Source organism: Protomyctophum bolini (genome assembly GCF_963924005.1).
Source record: "Protomyctophum bolini genome assembly, chromosome: 19".
Lineage (NCBI taxonomy): Eukaryota > Metazoa > Chordata > Actinopteri > Myctophiformes > Myctophidae > Protomyctophum > Protomyctophum bolini.
In genome coordinates, this window is record NC_137880.1 from 10,732,548 (window position 1) to 10,757,924 (window position 25,377).

At 43.0% G+C, this 25,377-nt stretch overlaps 1 protein-coding gene across 4 annotated transcripts in view; it reads left to right on the forward strand.

Annotated features, from left to right (window-relative positions):
• Positions 1-20,657, forward strand: part of stxbp5a (syntaxin binding protein 5a (tomosyn)) — a gene marked incomplete at both ends in the record, with an annotated part of 135,966 nt that extends 115,309 nt beyond the window's left edge. The window contains 12 exons of one of the 4 annotated variants that reach the window (XM_080790842.1): positions 1,324-1,496; positions 1,835-1,960; positions 4,995-5,170; positions 8,160-8,222; positions 10,844-10,897; positions 11,841-11,891; positions 13,604-13,885; positions 14,814-15,177; positions 15,949-16,114; positions 17,014-17,125; positions 20,068-20,288; positions 20,616-20,657. In XM_080790842.1, coding sequence (XP_080646968.1) covers positions 1,324-1,496; positions 1,835-1,960; positions 4,995-5,170; positions 8,160-8,222; positions 10,844-10,897; positions 11,841-11,891; positions 13,604-13,885; positions 14,814-15,177; positions 15,949-16,114; positions 17,014-17,125; positions 20,068-20,288; positions 20,616-20,657 — 1,830 coding nt within the window. The remainder of the gene's footprint in view (positions 1-1,323; positions 1,497-1,834; positions 1,961-4,994; positions 5,171-8,159; positions 8,223-10,843; positions 10,898-11,840; positions 11,892-13,603; positions 13,886-14,813; positions 15,178-15,948; positions 16,115-17,013; positions 17,126-20,067; positions 20,289-20,615) is intronic. The other 3 variants (XM_080790843.1, XM_080790844.1, XM_080790845.1) reach the window with 3 other exon arrangements.
• Between the last annotated feature and the right edge of the window lie 4,720 nt (positions 20,658-25,377).

Sequence of the window (25,377 nt, forward strand, 5' to 3'; positions counted from 1 at the left end):
TGCACCCCAGTGAGTCCGTGCATTCATCAGTGGTGGGAAAAGTACTATACCGGTATATATATATTTTTCTTTTACTTAAAGTATAAGTAAAAAACTTCCACTGATAGTCTTTTCAGCTTAGGTCTTGCCCAGGGTGCTGGCCCAGCCACCCAGTCTGCTGCGCTCTGGGAGAACAGAGCATCTGATTTCTTTGTTTTGATTACAGTAGGTGTTCCATCATGCTCGTTTGAAGCACGGCTACAAGACTGTTTCAACCAATCAGATTGCCCCCCCAATGTTGTGCCTTGTAACACAAAGTTTGAAAGGCAACTCTCTACGGCGGGCTTCTGGTTCAGCAGTGCCGAGTGCAGATGGTTTCCACCTAATGAGAACCTGGGAGAACTTATACGGCATGGAAGACTCGAGTGAGAGAACGTGTTACTTATAAGTTATGTAGACTTAAGGACAGCAAGTGATCTAATTTACTTAGATATTTTGGGCTATTGTGTGTGTGTGTGTGTGTGTGTGTGCGTGTGTGCGTGTGTGCGTGTGCGTGTGCGTGTGCGTGTGTGAGTGTGAACATGGGCAGCAGTAAGTAGCCTTGAGGAAGCAATTACTGGTGTAGAATATCTCAGTATTATGTTAGTAGAGTATCTCTGTATTGGAGAGCCTGGGTTGCCCTCAGTCGAAGCAACGCACGCACACGTGTGCACGCACGCACGCACGCACACACACAGAATGGAGATTTTGTCCAAGCAATCCACATCATCCACATTACATTATGTGAACATTCATGGGTATCATTCATTATGAGTGTTCTATTCTTTGTAGAATTTCTGAGAAATAATGGTTTTGGCCTGGGAAATATCCCTTTATAATCCTTGCCATTTCATAATCTCCCCACTTGCTTATTAAGCCATTAAGACCTGAGACCAGATTCTACAAATGTCTTCTCTAAATCATGACAATTTTGTGTAAAACCGGCCATATCAGTGGTTACTGGTTCTCAAACTATTTCATGTCAAGGACTCCAAAAATAATATGTAATTGGCCGCCGACCAACCTCCTGACAATATGTTGTTCCAAGGTCCCCCAGAAGCAATGATATGAGTTCAAAACGTTCGCTGGGAAAGAATATATATTGAAATATTTGCACACGTTTTCACGGTTAATTTATTTTTGCAGATCTCCAAGCTCGCTATATGAGCTTGTAGATCTGCCATTTTTCAACAGCTAAAGTTTCAAATCATGGTTAAAGTGCCAGATCTCACACTTCCTCCTTTGTTGAACGTTGGCGTGATCAGTGCATGCATGCGTGCTCGTCTTGTCTCTCCCCCCCCGCAGCTGTTGGAGGTGCGTCTGCAGTACGACCCGAACGACTCGGAGTCTCCGGAGTGCGGCGGAGAGCAGACGCCGGTGTACGCCACCCCGGGGGCCTCCCCTCTGACGGGCGTGCCCCCCCTGCACCCTTCCACCAGCAGCAACAACTCCGACGGAGGCAACATGCCCTGCCTCAAGTAGGAACCAGCACATTATATGCACATGCCTGCACAGCCGCACGCACGCACGCACGCACGCACGCACACATTCTAGCGAAGCACCAAGGGAGCGTACACTCCCAACACTCGTATCCAGAAGTCAAGAGTCTTGCCACAAGCACACTCACACACAGTCTTAGTGCCTGCCTGGAGTGTCTCGTCACCCAACAAACTCACGCATGCACGCAAGCACGCACGCACACACACACACACACACACGTCTGGAGAGTGTAGCTGTACCGCTTTCATTCACTTTCAGAAATGATGAGTCTATTTTTGGTGTCTTTCCTCCCCTCCCCTCTCTCTGTCCTCCGCAGAGTGCGCAGCACCCCTCTGAAGCAGTCCCCAGGGTACCAGGTAGAGCTAGTGGTCCAGTTAGTGTGGGTGAGTGGAGAGCCTCCTCAGCAGATCACCTGTCTGGCCCTCAACTCCTCTTTTGGCCTGTGAGTACAGACGCCATTCTTATAGCGTTGGTTTTTCCATCCGCCTTTCTAAGCCGATTCAGTGCAGAGGCCATATAGAGTAAGACAGAGTTACGACAACTCCGTTCACGTCATGGGGCCCAGTCCAATTTTTCTCTTCTATATTGACTTCTATTGGCGAATGGACATGAACGTTTTGTGTTTTCTGCCCCCTCAATGTCGCAACTCTGTCTATACCCTATGGCTCTGATTCAGTGTATTCAGATTTCCCCAGACGTATCGGTGGGCAGAGATGTAATGATCATGACGCGAGAACTAGTAACCAAGTGGCGCATTTTCAACGGTTGTACCGCCTGTTTCCATTGGGTTCAAGGTTTCTTTTTTTGTCACACCAATATATGTCGGACACATAGAGGGATGAAAATGTGTTTCCCTCTCATCCATGGTGCAATAAAAAAAACAAGACAAATATAACAACAAGTAACAGTAGTGCAACAGATTAAATGGCAATAAAGTGCAATGATAAAAATACCTGCAAGCCGTAACTTTAATGTTCCAATGCGTGGTTCGAGCCCCGGTTCCACCGCACAAACACTAAAGTTTCTACTATTGAGCCTCCTATAGAGGTCCTACCTGACCTGTATAAGATATACAGTTCTCAATAGAAGGCCAGGTAGACCAGCGGCAGCCACCACATTTGTGTTAGTTGTTGTATTTATATAATCTATCATACAGACTGGTCGAATTAAGACTTTATTCAATCAAAGGTTTATGCGTCGCAGCTTTTAAAAAGAGTGCAAACACACAAAAATGCTCAAAGTCGTATGATTTGTCACACACGTTACCGCAGTTCTCCGCATTTGACCCATCTCTTGGAGCGGTGAGCTGCAGCTGTGCCGCGCTCGGGAATCATTGGATTAGTAGATTTGACCCCCCGATCCAACCCATTGATGCTGAGTGCCAAGCAGGGAGGCATTGGGTCCCATTTTTATAGTCTTTGGTATGACCTGGCCCGGCCGGGGATCGAACCCCGACCTCCCAGTTTCACTCTAACCACAAGGCCACTCTCTGGTCAATTGGCTTAACAGGTAATAATGTGGTGATGGTGCCTAGTAGTGAACTCAGTGTTCAGTGAGCTGGGCAACAAAACAACTGACCTGAAAGAAACGTCATGCAACCCAGCGTTGAACCGTGGCCAAATTATACCGCGACGTCGTGGTTCTGAGCCTTTACTACTACTACTACTTTTGTGTCTGCAGACACAAAAGAGCAAGAGCAACGCGATTTAGGACTTAGGATTTAGGAGAATCCAGGACTCTCTGAAACTACACAAGCTGGTCTCAATAGAGTAATTTAAGACACTACTTGAGGATGCAACACATAGCGACTGCACTTGTTTTTTGTAGCTCCAGTGTATTACCACTATGTGTTCTTTTTAATATTGCTCATCTATATTTTCTTCTTCTCATATACTCTGAAGACTGCATAATGTGGTGGTGGAAATGTCTTTATCCAGGTTTATATTCTATTCTGCTTTCATTTAACAAACCTGCCAATGAACGTCACCTCAAGCTCAAGTCCTTTATGTTCCCATAGTTATACAGGGTGCTGGGCAGCGACAGATCACTGCTCAAACAGAGCATCCACTTTTTGAGAACGAAGTGAGCAATTACTAGAAGCCGGCCTAGCTTGTCTGTCTGTCTGTCTCTGTGTGTGTCACGCTAACACCACCCGCCCGCCACCAGAAGGCTTAGGTCTCTGTGTGTGTGTGTGTGTGTGTGTGTGTGTGTGTGTGTGTGTGTGTGTGTGTCAGACTGCCACAACAGCTTCGTTCGCTTCCCGCGTGTACGCGTCTTACTTGTCTATAATAGCACGTTTGCGGACAGCTTTACTTGTATGCGCATAATCTAAGTAGTACAGTACACACACATTCACAAGCCTGGAGGTGCACATAATGTCAGCGCAGACACAAGGTGACGAAGGAATATAGTGACCCCCAGTGGACCCTCACGGCTGTGCGGACACATGCATGTATAATTATAATAATAATAAAAGTGTTTTAGTCCGAGCTCGGTCAGCAAAAGGTCCTCCTTATTCAAGCAGCCAGAGGGGTTGGATTTAGCCTTGATGTACAGTACAGTACAGTACAGTACAGTACATTCCCTTCTTCCAGGCCAGGTCAATGCTAGACCGACACCTGTGGCCATTTCAACACAACGGTCTGCCGAGAGAACCGTCAGCCTCTCTGGAACCTTTAGCTTCTTGCTGCTCCAACTGTGACATAGAACCTGTAACTTAGATAGCATTAATGTAGACATAGCACTCTATAGTCAAGTGTGTACTCAATAGTTTAATTATATAGATATTCCACTGTTAGGTTCCTACAGTATATATATATATATATATATACCGTGCTGGGTCACAGAAAGTATCCCAGGCGTACAGTAGCTTACGTATGATTCATGGTGGCTATTTTTGATGTATTATCATGTTTTTGTTCTTGCTTACTGTAAATCGCTCTGGATTAAAGGAGAATTCCATACTAGAAGGCTTTCTTTGTAGTTGTTACGTCCCCACCAAGGAGGTCCAGGTGTTATTTTGTGCAAAAGTGCATTATTGGCTATTTCCCCTACCATTGGTTGGGGTTTTGTGCTAATTCGCTTATTTCCATCAAACTAAGTAGTAAAGTGTGCCGCTTGGGATACTATTTACATTATGAAGAGAGGATACAATGGAAATAAGCGAATTAGCACAACACCCCATAGCCCCATTCAATTCAATGCAATTCAATGCAATTCATTGAGGGCTCATGGTAGGGGAAATACAGTAGCCAATAATGCACTTTTGCACAAAATAACACCTTTGGACCTCTTTGGTGGCGACGTAACAACTACAAATAAAGGTAAGAAAGCCTTCTAGTATGGAATTCTCCTTTAAGAGCGTCTGCTAAATGCCTAAATTGTAAACTGTAAACTGATCTTGTTTCTTTTCTCTGTTTGGGGTCCTTGTGTTGTGTTGCCGACCTCCACCCCTCTTTGCTACTTGGTCTTCTCAGCATGGTGTTTGGCAACAGCAGCGGCCTAGCGGTGGTGGACTACATCCAGAAGGCAGTGCTGTTGAACCTGGGGGTGCTGGAGCTGTACGGCTCCGGTGACCCCTTTCAGAGGCAGCCCCGGTCGCCGCGCAAGACACGACAGCCCTCTGGAGGTAACAAGGCAGAGCAGATAAGAGGTAGATGTTGGGATAATATGCTTCTCTGTATGCTGTACAGTTGGGATTGTTCGTTTCTTGTCCTGCACATTCGCAGGGACACGGCACAGTAGAACGTTCTCAGTTTAGCAAACCTCTTTTGAGCCAAATGTTATGTCTTCAAAAGAGAAATGACTCCAAATCCGTGGCCCATTTTGAGGGATATATAGTTCATGTTCCAAAAAACCTTTTGGTAATTTTTGTCATCTACTAATTAGATTTTTGATATTCATTGTAGCCGCGCCGCCTCTTTCCTATACAAACCCATTGTAACTTCAACCTCAATGTTACATTCATCGAAAACACCCGTCCTTGTTTCTGGTGACTGATATTGTCTGGTGACTAATACGTGTGTGCGTTTTTTTAATTACTTTTATCATTAATTATTATTATTATTATTATTTTCAATATCTAAATCCTGAATTGAGCAACTTAAAAAACTGTCTGGGTGGGGTGCACAAAAGCCTGAATATAGACGATGAAATGACCAAAAGTCTCCTGTGAAGTTATGGTTGGGGTTAATTGTGTTGAGTCCACCTTTGAATTTTGTCCATAGAATAACAGCCCACAGTGGAACTGCATTGCTCTGCATATAGCCTCAGCTGTGTATTTATACTGTTGGTCACCTGACTGCCAGTGAAGATTTGACAACACCAATCGCACTAATTCTTCATGGGATCTGGATTTAGTCATTCTCTTTCTCGCTTACTCTCTCACATTCTATCTCCCAATCTCCATCTATTTGTCTGTCTGTCTGTCTGTCTGTCTGTCTGTCTGTCTGTCTGTCTGTCTGTCTGTCTGTCTGTCTGTCTGTCTGTCTGTCTGTCTGTCTGTCTCTCTCTCTGTCTCTCTGTCTCTCTGTCTCTCTGTCTCTCTGTCTCTCTCTCTCTCTCTCTCTGTCTCTCTGTCTCTCTGTCTCTCTGTCTCTCTCTCTCTCTCTCTCTCTCTCTCTCTCTCTCTCTCTCTCTCTCTCTCTCTCTCTCTCTGTCTCTCTGTCTTTCTCTACATCTCTCCATTTAACGTTTGAAATGAGGTACAATTTGGGAGCTCATGGTTTCCGAGAGCACAGTGCTAGGACCACCTCCTGAGCAGGGGGCCCCAAACTCTTTGAAACCGAGCCATTAGCCTTCAAAACCGGAAGAACCCTGTGTGTGTGAAATACGTGGTTATTGTAGTGGAGAATAGCCAGAACACACACACACACACACACACACACACACACACACACACACACACACACACACACACACACACACACACACACACACACACACACACACACACCCAGCCCTTTTGTTACACACCCTGCCTCTGCAGCATCACTGTAACAGTGACGGATGGCACGAGGCTACAGTGCTTAGTATGGACACACTGCCACCCTGTGTTTCATTTGGGCACTGCGGGCCCGGCGACAATTTTCCAACGATGCCGCAGTGTCGTCGTCGTGAATGTGTGACTCTCGTCCCTCAGCAGCGGCTTGATGGATGATGATGATGTGTGTTTGTGATAGAGGCATTTATTTGTTGATATGTGTCATGCATGTGTGCAAAAGGCACTCAGGCAGGCACACACACACACACACACACACACACACACAGACGCACACACGCACACAGCATCTGGTGTCATTGACTGGTAAGCAGTGGGCTGGCACCTGTCAGAGTTCCGTTGGTATAAGCAGTAATCAGCGGGCCAGCTGTGACGCTCTGCCGACGGAGGCCGCTGTGAGGCTTTCCGCATCACAGGACGATGTCACACATACATGCACATGCAGACACATGCACGCACGCACGCACACACACACACACGCACGCACGCACGTACGCACGCACGCACGCACGCACACACACACACACACACACACACACACACACACACACACACACACACACACACACACACACACACACACGCATGCATGCTTATGAAAGGGAGCAGACATCAAATCTTATTACCAGTTGCTATCCTCAAACCACCTGGCATTTCAAAATAAATGCATCTGATTCTTGGTACAGTAATTAGCAGTTAATCGTAGTGATTATGTCTTTTCTGTCTCGCTTTAGTTTATGCTTTGATAGCCTAGTAGCAAGAAACTGAGGAAGATATGAAACATGTCTCTCCAGCCAGCTTGAAATCTATGGATGTTTCAATTAGCGTATTAGCCTGATTTACACATAAACTTACTGTAGCTGCGTGCATAGCGTCAAAGTCAAGTCATGCCAATGTTAAACACAGACAATAGACGATCTGCATGCAACGTGCCGCTGGTGTGCAGCAAGATGCGCAACCAAGTGTGTCAAATGATGTGGTCGACGATGATATACTGTCCGCTCATCCACTGCAGTGCCTGTCAAAGTGAGGTCCAGCCAGGGATCCTTTGGGTTCCTTCAGGGGGTTTCAAATGGCCCCTCTTATACAGGGCTGTACCTCTGAGAGTGTATATCGTCGTACACTCAGAGTGATGGGGATCCTTGAAGTTAAAATGTTTGAACTACTGATCTACTAAGCATGAAAGATTTCACTCGAGTAAGGAGCCAACTGCACCTGCATGTCAACGGAAACCCAGTCTGTCTCAAAGAACAACAAGGATTCAGAGCTTATATTCTGTACCTCCCTAAAGCATGTCACACGGAAGTCACATAAAGTCAGATAAAGGCATACAGTGGCTGCTGTTTTAGGACAGCGCTAGACACTTGCTTACTTACCTGTACATGTAGTAAGAACGCTTTCAAGCCCAGATGCAAATCTCGCAAACATTCTATCGTTGAGAATGACTTCCCCTCCTGTGTGTTCTGTGCACTGGTGGAAAGTAACTTTTTACTGTACAATTTTGAGGTATTTGTACTTTACTTTAGTATTTCCAGTTTCAAGTACTTTAACTCACAACGAGTGTGATGTGACGCGTTGTGAGCTTGTAGATCTGCAGTAAAACATTTCAGTACTTTTTACACCACTGGTTCTGTGTTTCCAGGTCTGTGTGACATCAACGAGGGCTCTGCCACGTCAGAGGACCACTGCAAGTCCCCCACCTCAGGTAACCTGTCCTTCAGAGATGGAAATGTGCACACATTTTCACCATTTTCCAAACATTGCAGATCTACAAGCTCATAGTGCGGCACTCGGTGCCACGCTATGAGCTTGTAGATCTGCTATTTTTCAACAGCTAAACGTCAAAATAATGGTTAAAGTGGTTAAACGTGTACTGTGTACAAAAGCATGGAATTACGGATGTGTATATTACAGGAAACTCCCGTTAAACTTTCCAACAAACTCTGGTAAACTCCCGCATTGTACCATCACACCTGTATATTACTGTATACAGGTGTACATATTACATAATGCCCGTTAACTCCTCTTTTCACGCAGTGAATATATATATTATCTTGATTTAAGACAGACAGACGGTATATATTTTTATACCAGCATTATATTTTTCAATTTAATAACATTTTGATCTTAAAAGGAGAGTTTGTTCGAACAGGATGTATTATTAGTAGGCTTGTACTTTTTTGCAGTATTTCTTTTTAGTATTCCTCTTCAAGATGTAGGAACAGTTGGAATGCAACATTATAGTCCTTTTCCAACTTACAGGGTGGTTCAATAGAATGGAATGCAATACATTTTATCTGAATAGGAGATGTTAGCCATAAACTCACTCAACGGCAGTCACTGTCATGATGCCAGCTTTCAAACTATAAGTTTACACATTATTTACACACTATTCAAAGTAACACATTTCCCAAGTATCATTCTGTGATTCGCCAAGATGTGAATTAGCTGTGGTCTAGTATTTCATCCTGAAGGCAAACTTATACTTTCGTATACAGTAAGCGTTACTCGACTAAAAGCCGGCGGACCTTGTTAATCAGTTGGACATTCATAGCTGTGTGTGCTCCACTGTGGCACATTGTCTAGTATATTTCCTAGAAAAGGAACTTTCATCTCAGACGACGTGATCACCAGGGTATGTTCAAAATAAGTTCTGGCCATCAAAATGATGACCAGAACGTCTGACCCTTCCAATACCAGAGTGTTGCAGCACTGAGGCACTTTAAATAAGACCACTGGCTCCTTTATTATTCCAAGACTCTAAGTTAGTGTGTCAACAAAGGGCACGTACTGAGAGAACGGCATTAACATGGGAGTATATATAAATAAAATATAACGTTTGAGAGAAGTTCAGACAGAAAACCAGGCGACCGTGTCTGGTGCCTCCAGACTTTTGTCTGCGTTCTTCATAGTGGAGAGGCAGCCGATGAGATCTCAGCGTGTGCCTCTCTCTAGCTCCAGGGGGTGATCACTCTGAGACACGTCGCTGCAGGCGCAGACGCTTTCGAAAGCGCCTTGTCAGAACGGGCAAAACCGCGTGGTTGTACCTGTGGGGCAGAACCCGGCGTGCGTAACCAGACGATCAAATAACGAATCGGTGGGGAAAAGATAACATCAAGCGGACAAAGAAAGTGTCAAATTGCATTTGACTCCTCTCTCCCGTTTCTACCACATCTACAGTACCGACATCTAAACTACTTCTACCCAATGAAAAAAGTTTGAGAGTACATCTAAAACTGCTAGAAACAAAACTCAAAGCGGTAAGAGAGGGGCACATGCAAGCGGGCGTACCCTAGGAAAACAATGTTTTGTTTTCTGGTGACTTTTCTGGTGTCTCTGCATGATTGGCACCAGACATTTTTTTTTAAATATATGTTTATAAGTTATAGAGTTATAAAGAGAGTTACGAAGTTGTGACAGTGACACTTTTTTTCACATCACAAAGGACAGGCAGGAAAAACACATCCCCTCCCATTTGGTTAGGCAGAGTGACCCAAGAGTGATCCATTTGACCAGCAGCCCACCCTCCCATTCTCCCTCCCACCCGCCGATCTGGGGGTTAGGCAAAGAAAAAAGTTAAAAATGAAAATAAAATGATGAACAACATAGCATACATGTAGAAATGTTAATGTTAAACATAAGGGTGTGAAATTAAATGTTACTGCTGTGATTAGAGCACAGAATTAAAGAGTTTGGCTTAGTTTGTTTTTCTACTCTGCTGTATGTTGTATATCAGGTTTAAGTGGTTACATTTTAATCACTTACACCTGATTATTTACCGACTTACTTACATTTTTTAAAGTTCAGAATGTTTTCGCCTATACGTACATGTCCAAATGAGGTTGAAGCCAGGTTGAAAGTGGTTAACAAATTGTCACCAAATACTGTACTTGAACCCTAGCAGCGCTATTCTGTGAATATTCTGCAAAGTTAGGCGAACATAATGGCAAACATAGCAGAACCACAAGCTCACAAAATATTGCAAGCGTGTCGCTTGTAGGTGTGAGCTTGTCGGTTATTTTCAGCAAAGACAAAACAACTGTTTTGACATAGAAAATAAAAATAGTTTAAACTCACTACAGGTACACGCAGTACCTTTGTTTATGTGATGTTGATCCAAGAGGATAGCGCACCAGAAGTCAGAGCGCGGCGGTTACGAGAAAAGTCATTTATCGTTAAACCTACTGTATACAAAACCAGAGAACACAGTGTGTAGTTTAACTCTGAATAATGTCATGGTAAATCGTGGTATTAATCTTGCTAGTGTGGTACAAGCCCCAGGATGTTTCTAACGGTACATCTACTTTACTTCCCCACCCTCAAAAGTGTTGATGTCAAACAGCAATCTACAGCAGTTCTACAATGGAGGTGGTAGAGGAGGTAAGGTGTTGTAGAACTGTTGTAGAGAACCTTGTCTGTCCACCGTTTCATGGTTAGCAAAGTAGGGAGAAGAAATAGACTAGAATAAATGCACGAGCACAAAGCACACTTTTACAAAGTTAGGCCCACACTGCATGCTACATGTATGTAGCACGAGTGTCACATTATAAATGTGCCTGAGTGTGACATTTGTTGTGACCTGCTGCAAGAGTTCCCCTGCCTTCACCGTGAGTCACGTGATTGGCTCTGTCTGTCTACACTACAGTCTGTACGTTGTATGATGATGTCACAAATCTGAGAGTTTCAGTCATTTGTCGAACCGCACCAGTGTTTTGTCTACCTCTACTTGGAGTTGAGGAACTAGGTTGCTCTAGCCATTTCAGTCACAAGCAAATCAATATTAATAGGCCTACATTTGAATAACTTTATTTTTTTTTAACTAAAGGTCGACTTGAAATAACCTGACAGTGCCTTTGACTGTCTTTTCCACTGTCTACTTCCATCCTTGCTCACTTCCTGCTTCCTACTTCCTGTTCCCTGTTCCCCCTGTTTCCTCGTTCATGGTGCATGCTCCTCTGGCATGAGGGTCCTCCAGTCCTGAATGACCATTCTGTTTGATGCGTCTCACACTCCTCTCTTCCAGGGCAGTGCGTATGCGGCCAGTGCTTTACCTCCTTTGTTCTGTCTGTCACAGCATGCCTCGGTGATTTACAGGGTTGTCTTTACGCAGTGTCTCTCCGTCTGTGTAAAGCCTTTTCGCTTCTCTGTAGTCGTTGAAGCAGATCCCCAGCCAGTTACTGTATTGCAAAGCTTCATGTTTGTTTTCTGTACTTTTCTCTTCTTCATGCACAACCCTTATCGAGTGGTAGTTAGCTAGCTTTGCATGGCATCTTGTATTAGATTAGATGTCTGTTTGTAAAGAGGGGTGTTCTCTTTTTTCCAGCAAGGATGTCACGGAAATTAAGTTTGCCTACTGAGCTAAAGCCAGACTTGGGTAAGCCTTAACTTCGTGTTTACAAAAAAAAAGGAAAGAAAGAAAAACATTGTGTGAAATTGTTCTATTCACCCCAACTGGACTTCACCACATTACATCAGTCTAATGATATAAAGGTTGATATGAACCTTACAATTGTTGGACATTTTGGAAAGTTCCACAATGAAATCTTACTTTAGCTCGACAGTGTAGAGCCTACTGAAGACACCCTGCCGATTTAACGTCAAAAAATGTTTTCATTTCAAAATGTAACAAATCTTATCTCAACCTGAAATATCGAATCTTATCGGGACTCTGCATTCAATGTAATGTTTCCCAGTGTACGTTGAATTGATCTCAAGGACGTCTGTTCTTTGACAGTGGGGTGTTCTACTCTAGGTGCCTAGCTAAACTGTCCTGCGCTTCATCTCACCACAGAGCCTTCCATGCTGTCTGCCCCTGTCTTCCTCCGTCTCTTTGCTCTGGGTTCTTTTAAAATGTGTAAAGTAGAAAAAAAGAATCTGTATACATTTCTCTCCATTTAGGTGACAGACATAAAGACCTCTAAATTCGATCCACTGAAAGTACATCTAGCTTTGTTTTTGTATCGAAGATTCAAGAAACTTCAAAGGAAGGTTTTTGAGGGGTGAAATTAAGAGGTTCACAGTTCTTTGTACTTTTTTTCTCCAATTTGTACTTTGTACAAATTGAACGGTTTTTTGGGTACGCTGTTGTAATGCATTTTAAACCCTACTGTTGGCACTGCTACACAAGAGTACAACTTGAAGGTTGTAAAATCAAAGTGACAAACATTTCCCTGTCTGTGCTTGGTTTGCCAAGTCTTCCTGTCCATTTGCCAAATAACAATTAATATCACATGCGCTTATAATAATAATAAAACTTTATTTATATAGCACTTTTTTAAACAAAGTTACAAAGTGCTTTAACAGTCAGACAACAATAACAGAATACATCACATCCATCTGTCAAACAGATTTAAAAAAATAAGTATGCCAAGTATTTACATTTACCAACAACTGGAACCTAACATTATTTGGGATTATTCTGTTTGTAAGGAGATAAAGTCATTGCATCACCATTTTCAGTGCCATATTAACTAAGCCACATATGGTCATAAACACAATATGGCTGTTTCACAGCTGGTATCATTAGGCCATTTTGTAGAAGTTTTGGAAATGTCTGTTCATTGTTGCTGCTCACTTGAGGGCACATCAAATGTATGTATACGTGTATTGACCATTAACCCTTAACCTGCTCATTGTTTTTATATGTTTTTCATATATTATTTGAATTTGTGTCTTGAATTTTTGTCATTCATCTGTGTAATCAATGTTGTTTTTCCACAATTGTGTAAACGTATAAATCCTCTACGTCTGTCCTGTGCAGGGGCGCTGGAATATAGCAAAGGGGCCTGATGTTCTGGGGCGTTCTTTGCACGTACACGCAAACTTTTGGTTTGGTCTAATTTGGTTTAAAAAATAGTTATTTATCATTACTTTACTCCCCAAAGTGAAATACATTAGTTGTAATAGATATATTTGTGTATATATATGTATTTTACTACTTTTAAGAAAATATTTAAAAGAAAAAAAAAAAAGAAAAAAAAAGTCATCCCCACCACCAGGGGGTGCTGCAGCCCCTCAGCCCTCTCCAGCGCCACTGGCTTCTGGCTGCGTGCAGGTGCTTTACCTCTCTTTGTGCTCTCCGTGCTGTCCTCCTGTCCGTGTGTCCTCCGCGGGGCGCTAACCCTCTAGACCTCCGGGACAACTCGTTCAGCCGCTCGCGCTCCTCCAGCGTCACCAGCATCGACAAGGAGTCGCGCGAGGCCATCACCTCCTTCCACTTCTGCGACACCTACGCCCGCAAGGGGGACGGCGCGCTGACGCCCTGCCTGTACGTGGGCACCTCCCTGGGCACGGTGCTGGCCGTGACCATCACGCTGCCCCCCGCTGGCGAACAGAGGCAGCTGCAGCCTGTCATCGCCGTGCCCAGTGGTATGTTTGGGGGGACCGATGTAGGCCAGTCAATCTAAGGTTTGAACCAAAAGAAATTGCAATAGTAGTCGTTCAATGTTTTTTATGATCCTTTAGGGTCATCCAAATAACATATAAAAAAATTGTCGATGAAATAATTAGTGGATCATGGTAAATTCAGGGGTTGAAAGTTGCGGTACCATTAACAACCTATATATTATTAATATTATGCTTTAAGTAGCATGTGACGTGTCAAACTAGGGGACTTTCATGATTCTGAACCCATTCCAAGCATTATTCTTTTGGGTCACACCCCTTTTTTATCTTAGATTGACTCGCCTAATGGGAGGGAAGGTGAAGAATTTAGGCATTTAGCAGACGCTCTTAATCCAGAGCGATTTACAGGTGTTACTGTGTGCAGACCTGGTCAGCTCAACTTCACACTAGCACAAAGAGACTTGGTCAGCTCCTGTTCAGTTAACTTCACTAGCACAAAGAGACCTGGTCAGTTACTGTGCAGTTAACTTCACTAGCACAAAGAGACCTGGTCTGCTCCTGTTCAGTTAACTTCACTAGCACAAAGAGACTTGGTCAGCTCCTGTAGAGTTAACTTCACTAGCACAATTAGACAATGTAAAATCATTGTTATTTTGATCGTTTGCCTGTTGTGTGTCCTATGGTACCAACATCAATACAGCATAGAAATGTGGACAAAGTCTTATCCGACAACAAAATATTCTTTAGTTTTGGGTCTGAGCGACTAAATCTCATCAAACGGTGGTCCTTGGCTCAAATGAAAACTACTGACCTAAACGAAACACATCCACAATTAACATTATTACCCCTGAACTGCATTTACCTGTCAAAATGGTCTTTGTTGAAACAGATTAATTGAACATACGTGTGTTCACGAGTGTCCCTTTTCGGTGTTTTTCACCCCGACACACAGGCATGTTGGTGCGGCTCAAGGGCAGCATCATGCGCATGTCCTTCCTGGACTCCTCGGGGGCCATCCTGCCCGCCGCCTCCGAGCCCTGGTACGAGCCCAACGTCTCGGCCGACGGCGAGGAGCGCGGCCGCAAGCGGCGCCCCGTCTCGGTGTCGCCCACCACGTCCCAGGACCTGAGCGAGCACGTGTACGCCGTGGTGTGCTCGGAGAAGCAGGCCGAGGTGCTGACGCTGCCCTCGCAGACCTGCGCCTACAAGCACAGCATCACGGAGAGCTCCTTCATCCTGCGGGCCGACGTGGTGACCATGGGCAGCGGCGTTTGCCTGGCGTGTTTCTGCGCCAACGGCCACATCATGACTCTCAGGTTAGTCGGAGGTTGTGCCGCCTGTGCCGATGTACCGTTGAATGCGTTGATCAAATAGATGGATGTCTTGGGTGGCATTCACATTATGCTGTTGTCTGTTTGGCCTACCGCTAGTGTGCGTGCGTGCGCGCGTGCGTGCGTGCGTGCCATCACAAAATAATTCCCAGATTAAGCCAATATTAACGAGGCACCAGGTGGCAAGTCTGAGACTTTGGCAAAGACAGATGAATGTGGGCCACTATTGTGACGGGAAGAGGATTATTAGACTGTTTAATCAATTAGAGCTCTCCTTTTGTTCTGGCTTTTTGGCAAAGTCAGACAAAAATAAGAAAGCACACACACACACACACCCACGACCAGGTTGATTATCAATTATGTTTAGAGATGGATACATGAGAGGTGGATGGCATTATTCTACCCTTCAGTCTCATTCTTCTTCCAACTGGAGGAGAGACAGACAAGGGCAGAGTGCAGTCTCCCATCTGGGTGTCTGGTTGGACAAGGACACCCTTGTCTGTGCGTGAGTGCGTGCGCACAAATATACTGCTTGTATAACCTTAGTTCAGTTTATTTCTCCCAACTATATCTACATTTTGGTTGCATTTTGTTTGATAGGACATCAAACACAAACTACATGTTGCCTTTCTACTGTATATGAATGATATCAGTATTGGGGAGCAAACAACAAACAAATAATGATAATCTAGAAGAAATATGAAATATTTTCACAACACAAACCATCTGAAGCGTTCTCTGTGTCCGTTGGTCCAGTTTGCCTGGCCTCAGACCGCTGCTGGATGTGAACTACCTGCCGCTGACAGACATGCGGATAGCCAGGACGTTCTGTTTCTCCAACATGGGCCAGGCCATGTACCTCACCTCCCCCACCGAGGTCCAGAGGATCACGTATAGCCAGGAGACGTGTGAGAACCTGCAGGTTGGAATTATAGTTATTTTATTTTATTTTATGCTATTTTATTTTATTTTATTTTATGCTATTTTATGCTATTTCATGCATTTTATTTCAATTGAGTTTCAGTTTAGTTTTCATTGTTTAAAATGTTTAGTTTCAATCTAGTTTTGTTAATTATTAATATGGAGTATTTACAAGGATTTAAGATATTCAGAATAGATATTACAATAAGCACAACTCCTTATTGAGGGGTTAGTTCAGAAATTTGGACTTACAGTAAAGCTCTGTGAGATACCTGCCATTAATGTAGTTGTTGCAAAGCTTTTAATTGATTGCTTGAGTCCCGTGGTGGAACTTCTGGTCTGGTTTTGGTCAATATTAAGTAGTTCCGGTGGCTAGTTTTGTGGATTAATTTACTTTTAATGAGTGGCCCCCAGACAACCACCAACATGATCGGAACTACTTAATATTCACCAAACCAGACCAGAGCTTCCACCACGGGACTCAGGGAATAATTTTAATACATTTGCAACCATTACATTAATGGTAAGTATTTCCTATGCTTCAAGTCCAAAAATCTGAACTAACCCTTTAAGGGCTTGACTTACCATTGACTGACATCCCAGTTAGGGTTATGATGTCACAAAAATGGTGTATTTCCGATTGGGCCTTTTGACTCAAAGGCTTCAGTTTTTAGGAAGAAACCAAAAATACACAGGAAGACATAATTGAATATTCTAACCACACCTTGGGGTCTATTAGAGTAATGTTAACTCCATAGACACATATACAAAACAGAAAAAGTACAAAAGTCACCATCTTTAAATTATGATCTGGAAAACGCGAAGGCCCGCACACAGTTATGATGACACGTTACAGTACGTCCCGGCGGGGCAATGTTTTAACGTGTTCCTGTCTTTCAGGAGATGCTGGGTGAGCTGTTCACGCCTGTGGAGACGCCCGAGGCTCCCAACAGAGGGTTCTTCAAAGGTTTCTTTGGAGGAGGAGCGCAGTCACTGGACAGAGAGGAACTATGTCAGTCCAACACACCAGACATTCACTCACATCACACAAACACGGTCAATTAGCCCTTCGCTAAACCCCACCCCAAAAGCGATTGTCCAGTGCCAATCCAAATAGTTTAGCAAAGTGTTGCTAACGATGGCAAGCTTTCGACGCCTCATAGATGTTATTTTGCATGGCTGTGTTGTTGAACACATACACAGCTTAACGTAGGGAAAGTTACACGACTGACCCACCCAGGCGACGGCAATAATACAAATCACCGTAGTCTTACTGTACATTACATGAAAACTCCTGTCGAACGGTTGATTGAGTTGAATACTCCCTCATTTCCTCGTATTTCTATGTCCAGTGCAGGCCTTGTTGACTAGATTTAGAAGATATTTTGAAGCTCTTGCTACTGAAATGATCGATTATTTATATGGAGAAATCCAACATGCATCTCATTGGGTGAGAAGGACAGCTTGCCATCGCAAAGTGGAGTGGGTGGGGCTTATCGAAGGACTAAGTCCGGCATTTTATCATTCCAGCGTGATTCCAGGCATCTAAACATGTATTCACTCCAAAAATGTATAACTACCGGTATAAAACTACAAAATAATACATACAAAAATATTTTGGAAAGGCATACATCAACGATGTGTCATATGAAATTGGTAGGATATTTCCAACTGTACAAGCAATTAAAATGGGGATTGCGTAAAAACAATATAACATGTTTACAATGTAGTTTAGTAGTCAAACGGTGCTTTATGGGCTTTGCTAAAACATATATGTGCGAGATGATTTTGACCACGCAGCGTGACATTAGACGCCTATAAATAATCCCTGTGATAATATAACATTTTGATTTTGGCATAAATGGACGTGCACAACTATTTTATTTCCAAGTGACAATGACAAGCATATAGCTTGCCTATTTGGCGTTAGAGGCTTAATCATTTCACCCATTTAAATAAGTGCTTTAACAATCATTCAAATAAATTGCAGATCTGGTTCAGATTTCGGGAGACGGAACATGCAACCAGCACACACCAGCCTTCATCCATATGTTTATGCATTCATTCATCAATCACTCCATCAAGTTGGAAACGCATGCCCCACCCAGTTATTATGTCTGTGTCCCTTTTATGCCCATATATGGAGTGCTTTGTCAGGCATGCCCCAATTATGGATTCTCTGCAGATGTCAGAACATCATTGTGATGTCAGAACAATCACTAAGATGTCAGAAAAGGCCAGCTCCATATATGGAGATATAGGGGTGATCAGGGCCAGAGCCGGGAAGAGGCTTTTGTGCTGGTTCTGGACAACCGGCTATCTGACGGACTCGACACACCGGGCACTGCACTCCCTGTGTGGGTGATGAACGCGTGTATCGAATTTGAAGTCGGTGGGGCGAACGGTTCTCGAGTTACGTGGATTACAGACGTACGTACACACGTACGTACACACAGAGACTTGGTGCCTTTATAGATACCGATAAGATAGATTTAAGCAATATTACACGAGAGGGGGTGGTTTAACGTCATTAATGCACTTCTGCGTCGCTTTCGGAACTCGCCCTGCGGACTGCAGCATCGCAGGTGTGCATTAATGACGTTAAACCACCCCCTCGAGTGTAATATTGCAATTATACAACAGTTACCCTTAAAACTAAGAAAATCGCTGATTTTTTTTTAATGACAGATGTAGTCACTACGACCACAAATGTCCCAAGAAACTAGCTAGCCTAGCCACCGAGTTTGCTGCGGTCTGGGAGAACAGAGCAGCTGAATTCTTTGTTTTGATTAGGTGTGGATCGAGTGGCGCTCGTTTGAACCACGGCTAGAAGGCTGTTTCAACCAATCAGATTGCTTCCTCGAAATGACCTGTTGTATAATTGTACTTTACTTGAGTTTTTTCCAATTTCCTTTACTTTTACTTGTCCTGATGTCCTGATCACGTTTTTTTTGCTCCTGATCCGATTCCGATCATTTGATTTTAAGTATCTGCCAATACTGATTTTTATAGAACACTTATGCCATATCACAATAGTACAATATCCAAAAATGACTATTATTAAAGAGAATATTATCCATTCTAATATCATGATATGGATATGATATTGATACTAGGGATGTCCCGATCACGTTTCTTTGCTCCCGATCCGATTCCGATCATTTGAAAACGACGTGATCGGCCCCCGAGTTCCGATCACGGGATCGGGACAACCCTACTTTTACTTCTACTCCACTACATCACTAGGTCCAAATATTGTACTTTTACTCCACTACATTTATTTGACAGCTTTAGTTACTATAGTTATTTTGTAGATTTGGATTATTATTACAGAACATCATACAGTAACCACTTCAGCCCTGTAGAGCGTCCCAGTCCCACCTGTACCAACGACGAGGGCACCAGGAAATAATTTAAAAAAATTGGGCCGAAGAAATTCTTTGAAAGAAGAAAAACGACAAAAAAAAGTGTTCTATACCCTGCCCTTTTTTCCGTCTTTCTAATCATCGTATGTGTTTATTGTCATGAGTTGTCACCTGCCGAGTTGGCTTGTCCGAGGCTTTAAAGGTCAATGGGGAAAATGAATGGGGAATTATTTCCTGGTGCCCTCGCAGGGGGGCGGGACTGCGACACTCTACATTTCGGCCAAATGTTGCTATTTTCAAATGATTTTGATACGTTTGAAGAGCTGTGAAATGGAACATTCTGCCATAATGAATCATTTCTACTTTTGGTACTTTTTAAGTGCAATTTGATACAAATACTTTTGTACTTTTACTCAGGTAAACTTTGAATTCTGGACTTTTACTTGTAACAGGGTATTTCTACATTGCAGTATTGATACTTTTACTTAAGTAAAGAATGTGAGTACTTTCCCCCCCCCACCACTGCATGTTGTACTGGGGGTCTGTTCACCTCTCCTGATCTCTGCATACCTCCGTTCCTTCGACCCAGTCGGTGAGACGGCTGCGGGCAAGGCGTCCAGGAGTCTAGCCCAGCACATTCCAGGCCCCCAGGGCCTCGAGGGCATGAAGGGGGCAGCCTCTGGCGTGATGGGGGACCTGGCGCGGGCCCGGATAGCACTGGACGAGAGAGGCCAGAAGCTGGGCGAGCTGGAGGAGAGGACGGCTCTCATGATGAACAGTGCAGACAACTTCTCCAAACACGCCCATGACGTAAGAAAGGGGACAACGTCTGGGATTGGGATGTGCAATTGTTACATTTAGCCACTAGGGGGAAGTATATCCATGTCTCGTTTTGAGCCCTGTGTGTGTGTGCACCAGATAATTACAGAAATTGATTCCCTGATTGTTTTCTCTTACCGTATGGTAACCGTACAGCACTTTGTATTTGAAATGTGCTATATAAATATATATTATGATGATTATTATCATTATTATTTAAAGAGGTTTCCCTGCAGGAAATTGACAATTATTACAATTACAGAATGTGCCGCTTAGTATTGACATGTTGCTCTGCGACACTTTGCTCTGTGTCACCAGATGATGCTGAAGTGCAAAGACAAAAAATGGTACCAGTTCTGATCCGAGAGGAGGAGTGGGGGGACGCAGTGCCACGAACGCAAAGGTCGCCTTCACCACCACCTCATTTGGACCTGACCTGATGTGCTCCCCCTTCTTCTCTCAGTCCATCTCATCGTCCGTCCCGCAAAAGCCCTTTTTCACTGGGACACTTGGGATTCTCTTTACTAGCACAATGTTGAATTCTGTTCTCAACCTCAGTCTCTGGGTGGAACTGAGGAGCGGACCTGGACAGAAGGATAACCTCTGAGGGAGCAAACAAACAGTGTCCTATTCTTGTTTTTTTAGTTGGGTTTTTTTTAATGTTCTCGTCTGACTGTTGGTTTGTCTGTTCAGCCTCTGCTCTGACGTAGGCGGTTGGCCAGAGCACCAAGAAGCTTGTCCATTTTCATTCGCCGATAGCGGTCTTTTGCTGTTGCCTCTGCTCCGAACGCATCGGGGCACCGGTATTCAAACAGACGAACACAGCTGAAAAAAAAAAAGAAAGAAAAAGAGTGAAACAAATGATTCAGAAGCGACGACTAACAAAAAAGAATATTTAAATGTAAAAACAAAAAAAGATCTATATACATAACTATATATACATACATAAATCTATATAAATGAGCAACACTGTATCCACTTCCTACCGACAAGTACAAAAGAAAGGGGACTGCTCAAAAAAGGAGACTCGGGGTTGGCGGGCCAAAGGAAGCACTATTTGGAGAACCACAGGAAGTGATGTCACAGTGACGCCTCCTCTATGCAGAGCGTCACCGAGGGGGGGGAGGGGGGGGGGGGGGGGGAGCAAGTAATTTTGATGTACATTGGATATCTCCTGTTCGCGCTCAACCTTAAGACTTTCCCCCGTCTGCTGTATCGTACAGACTTTCACATCACGACCATCATTACCAACAGTATACATGTTTTGATTTCCATTTTAATACCATTTCTCAATTTGTTTCTGGTTTGGTTTAGCTCTCTCTCTATGTATTAATGGTAAATCTCTTATTTTTCTATCGTTGTGAAAGTGACTGATATATTTATTTGTTGCAGATGTGTTTTAGTTGTGTGGCTTTTGTCAAACAACCTCACGTTCATTTCTCCTTATGAAAAGGGCTGGAATCTATAATGGAGGGTAAGGATTTAAAAGGCATATATCATTGAGCACTTATCACCACCACGGCCACATCTGACCTCTCAGATATCTCAAGTCAAGATCTGATAAGCCGCAAATAGTTCCTTGTGATACCTGAGGTTTTAATTTATCAACTTCTATAAGATGATGTTATACCTGCCTCCCTCACCCTCTAAATGCCATAAGCATCAAGAGTGTGTCTTTTGTGTGTGTGTGTGTGTGTGTGTGTGTGTGTGTGTGTGTGTGTGTGTGTGTGTGTGTGTGTGTGTGTGTGTGCGCGCGTGTGCGTGTGCGTGTGCGTGCGAAATGCTGACAAGCTCAGTGTTCAGTTGACACTGATTGTCCAGCCATATATTTTGGCTTTTTTCTTTTTCAGGTGTTTCCAAATGGACTTAAATCCTGGAGTGCACATTGATGTGGAGATTATATACACATGGGTAGAAAACCTATTTGTGTGTGTTCATATATGCAGGATTCTATGTAAATTGTATGGATGTACAGTCCTTTTAAGGCATACATTTCAGAGCATATTTTTGTTTTCCCTTGACAATTGTCTGTATGAGTACGTGTGTGTGTGTGTGTGTGTGTGTGTGTGTGTGTGTGTGTGTGTGTGTGTGTGTGTGTGTGTGTGTGTGTGTGTGTGTGTGAGCGTGTGTGAGAGTGTGTGACTGTGTGTGTGTGTGTGTGTGATGTTGAAATTTATTTATTGATGTACAAGAGACACTGTGGTGTGTGTTAAGTGTCAGGAACTTCTGAAGCGTTCGCTGTTCACTAGTATCTCCTTTTAGTTTCCCATATCGATTCGGTAGTAGAACTGAAACTGTGTTGTCTCTTGCAGCGTCTGCCAAGCTTGTATCCGTTCTTCTGTACATAGGTAAATAGTTTGACAATCTAAGACCAATTGGAAAGTAAACATTGAAGTTGCTTGAGCAACACAAGAGGACAGTGGCCATATTTTTTCTGACGCCAAAGAATTACTTTCGTTTTTTTTGTTGAATTGTGTCATCAATAAACCTTTCACTGCATCAAATCAGATATTATGGGTTGGCATGGCAACCACAATATTTTGTAAAATGTGCATTAATTACTTGGCAAGGTAGGAAATATCAAGATAATTTCCTTCTGGAGCTTAATTTATAGTCCGTCGCATGACTCACTTGCCGACGAGTGCTGGTTTACTGGCGATGTGACACATTAGCTTTTAAATCAATTTGTCGTTGGCAAGCGTCACCATCATGCAAAGCATTATAAATGGGGCATTCAGCTATCCTAGTTTGACTGACATTTCATGTTTTGAAATGGGCCTTGGTCATGTGTTGTATGCCACAATACTGTAGTATTCATAATGTGACGTTTGGACAAACCTTAGGCAGTCTAACCAACTGCACCATTCTACTGCAGCTCAACCACAACAGTATTTCATTGTGTGTGTACTGTGTACAGTGTGTGTGTGGGTGTGTGTGTGTGTGTGTGTGTGTGTGTGTGGGAGGGGGTATCCCTTATGTTCTGTTCTGTTAATTTAAGTAACTTAAGTTATTTATTTTTTACGTTTTTATGTGGTTTGTCTCAAAAGCTAGATTTTTTTCCCCATCAAAAGTCGTTTGTATCAGTTGACTATTATCTGTAACAAATCCCATCGGTGACGTTGAAAAGATCACGATAATGGGATCATAAGCTTTGGTGGATGACCTCTGAATTGTAATATAATTATGCTTCCACACCTTTTCACTCATTTTTCTCTAATCCGTCGTTATCTGTTTCCCTCCCTGTCAAAGATATATCTTCCTTCGTTGACTGTTCCAGTGGCTCTATTGGTTGCTACAATAAATCCAATAAATCTGGTCTTCTTATGTCTAGTATACATTGTTGTGTGGACATCGGTTACAGATTGTTTTTGCCAGAGGTCATCCCCAAGAACCCGTTTGTAGCTCCATGTCTTGTTTACTTGAGTTTCATTTTGTTTTTTCAGTTCTTTCTTTGTGTTGTGATATGTTTCTCATTGACATACACCTAAGTATGCAGTGTTATACCTAATGGTCCACACACTTGTAAACGACATAAGTGAGTCCTGTCTACCATCATACATCATCTTCTGTCCTGGATTTAACGGTCATCAGTGGGTTGCAGTATTTTTCTCATTGTAGCCAATTTTCTTGTACAGTTTTATGCAAATTTCACATGGATGTTTATGACTTTCTCTGCTGCCACAAAAATTTAGAAATTATGTAGATAGAAATTACTGTGCAATGAAAAATAAAAGTAGAAAATGTACTTTCTCGTGGGATTTGTATTTTAAGTGATTTGATATCTTTGGTGGCCATTTCTCATTTTTCACGAGGATTAAATTAATGTTGCTATTCAATAGCTAGCTACTATGGCAGCTGGCCACTAGATGGCAGGAAATGCACATGGATGCTTTGATTTGTTTATGTATGAGAAACTACCAGTATACTCCAAGAGGTGAAACAAAGAGGCTGCTGCTGGAGAAATCATGATACTGGGTCACCTAACTTTCCTTTGATATAATGAACAAAATGGCGTTTCTGGATAGATGCCTCACACAAGATCACGAACAAATGATTGTACCCAAACAATGTCAGGTTTTGAGTGCAAATTTGGAGATTTGGTGCTGTGGCTTAGCTATGTTAGGTTGTGGTTTATAGGTCTACGCTATTATTACCCTTCATCTTAAGAGTCTTTAGCAACACAATCTTGTATTGATCAGGACTAAGTGTCTTGTAAGTGCGCTCTCGGGTTCCTTTAAGGCCATTTTATCAGTGATGGAGTGGTCAGTAGAGGTTATTCTGTTCTTGAAGGTCACCTTTAGTCTGGAGATGCTGAAGTTTTCTTAACCACTCAAACCCTATATACCTACTTACTAAACTTGACTGAGGTGGGCTCTGTACTCGGACCACTCATTTCCCCCACCATCTACACCAGCTCTCTGCAGAAAATAGCGCTGTGGGCTTGTAGATCGGCAATTTTTTGGCAAATGTTATTACACCCCATAGTACAGATTCTAGGGTTCAAGTGGTTCATTGTTTTCTGGTTTGCCAAGCTAAGAACTATTCTGGTTTACCTTACCAAGCTTGAACTATGCTGCAAAGCAAAAATACTTGCTTTACCAGAGGCAACACAACAGCTTGAGAAGCATAAATAAAAGGAAATAACATACTGTTTGCAGGATTTCTTTTCAGTATCCATAATCCCACTGGAAGTAATTTAATATTCTTCCTTTTCACTGTATCACAGTGGACAAACAGACTGGAATATAACATTTTCTATGTATCTATCTCATTATAGGTGTCAAATACAATTTAACTCTGGGTTCAGCGAGTTCACTCTGTATTTGTATGTTTCCGTATCGACTTATAGTGCGGATCAATTACAGAAGGAAGGAGGATGGGTGACCTTCCAATTTGACCTCCAATTTCCTGTAAAAAGGAAAGATTTGCATTCTACCCTTATAAAGAGTGTTATTTATCAGCCTGTATTCACTGACCTCATCCATAGTGACTCATGCCTGCATGGTCTCCTGGGTGGAATTCAACCTATAAATGAATATATTACAGAACAGCATTTATTTCATGTGGTGAGGTATTTTGA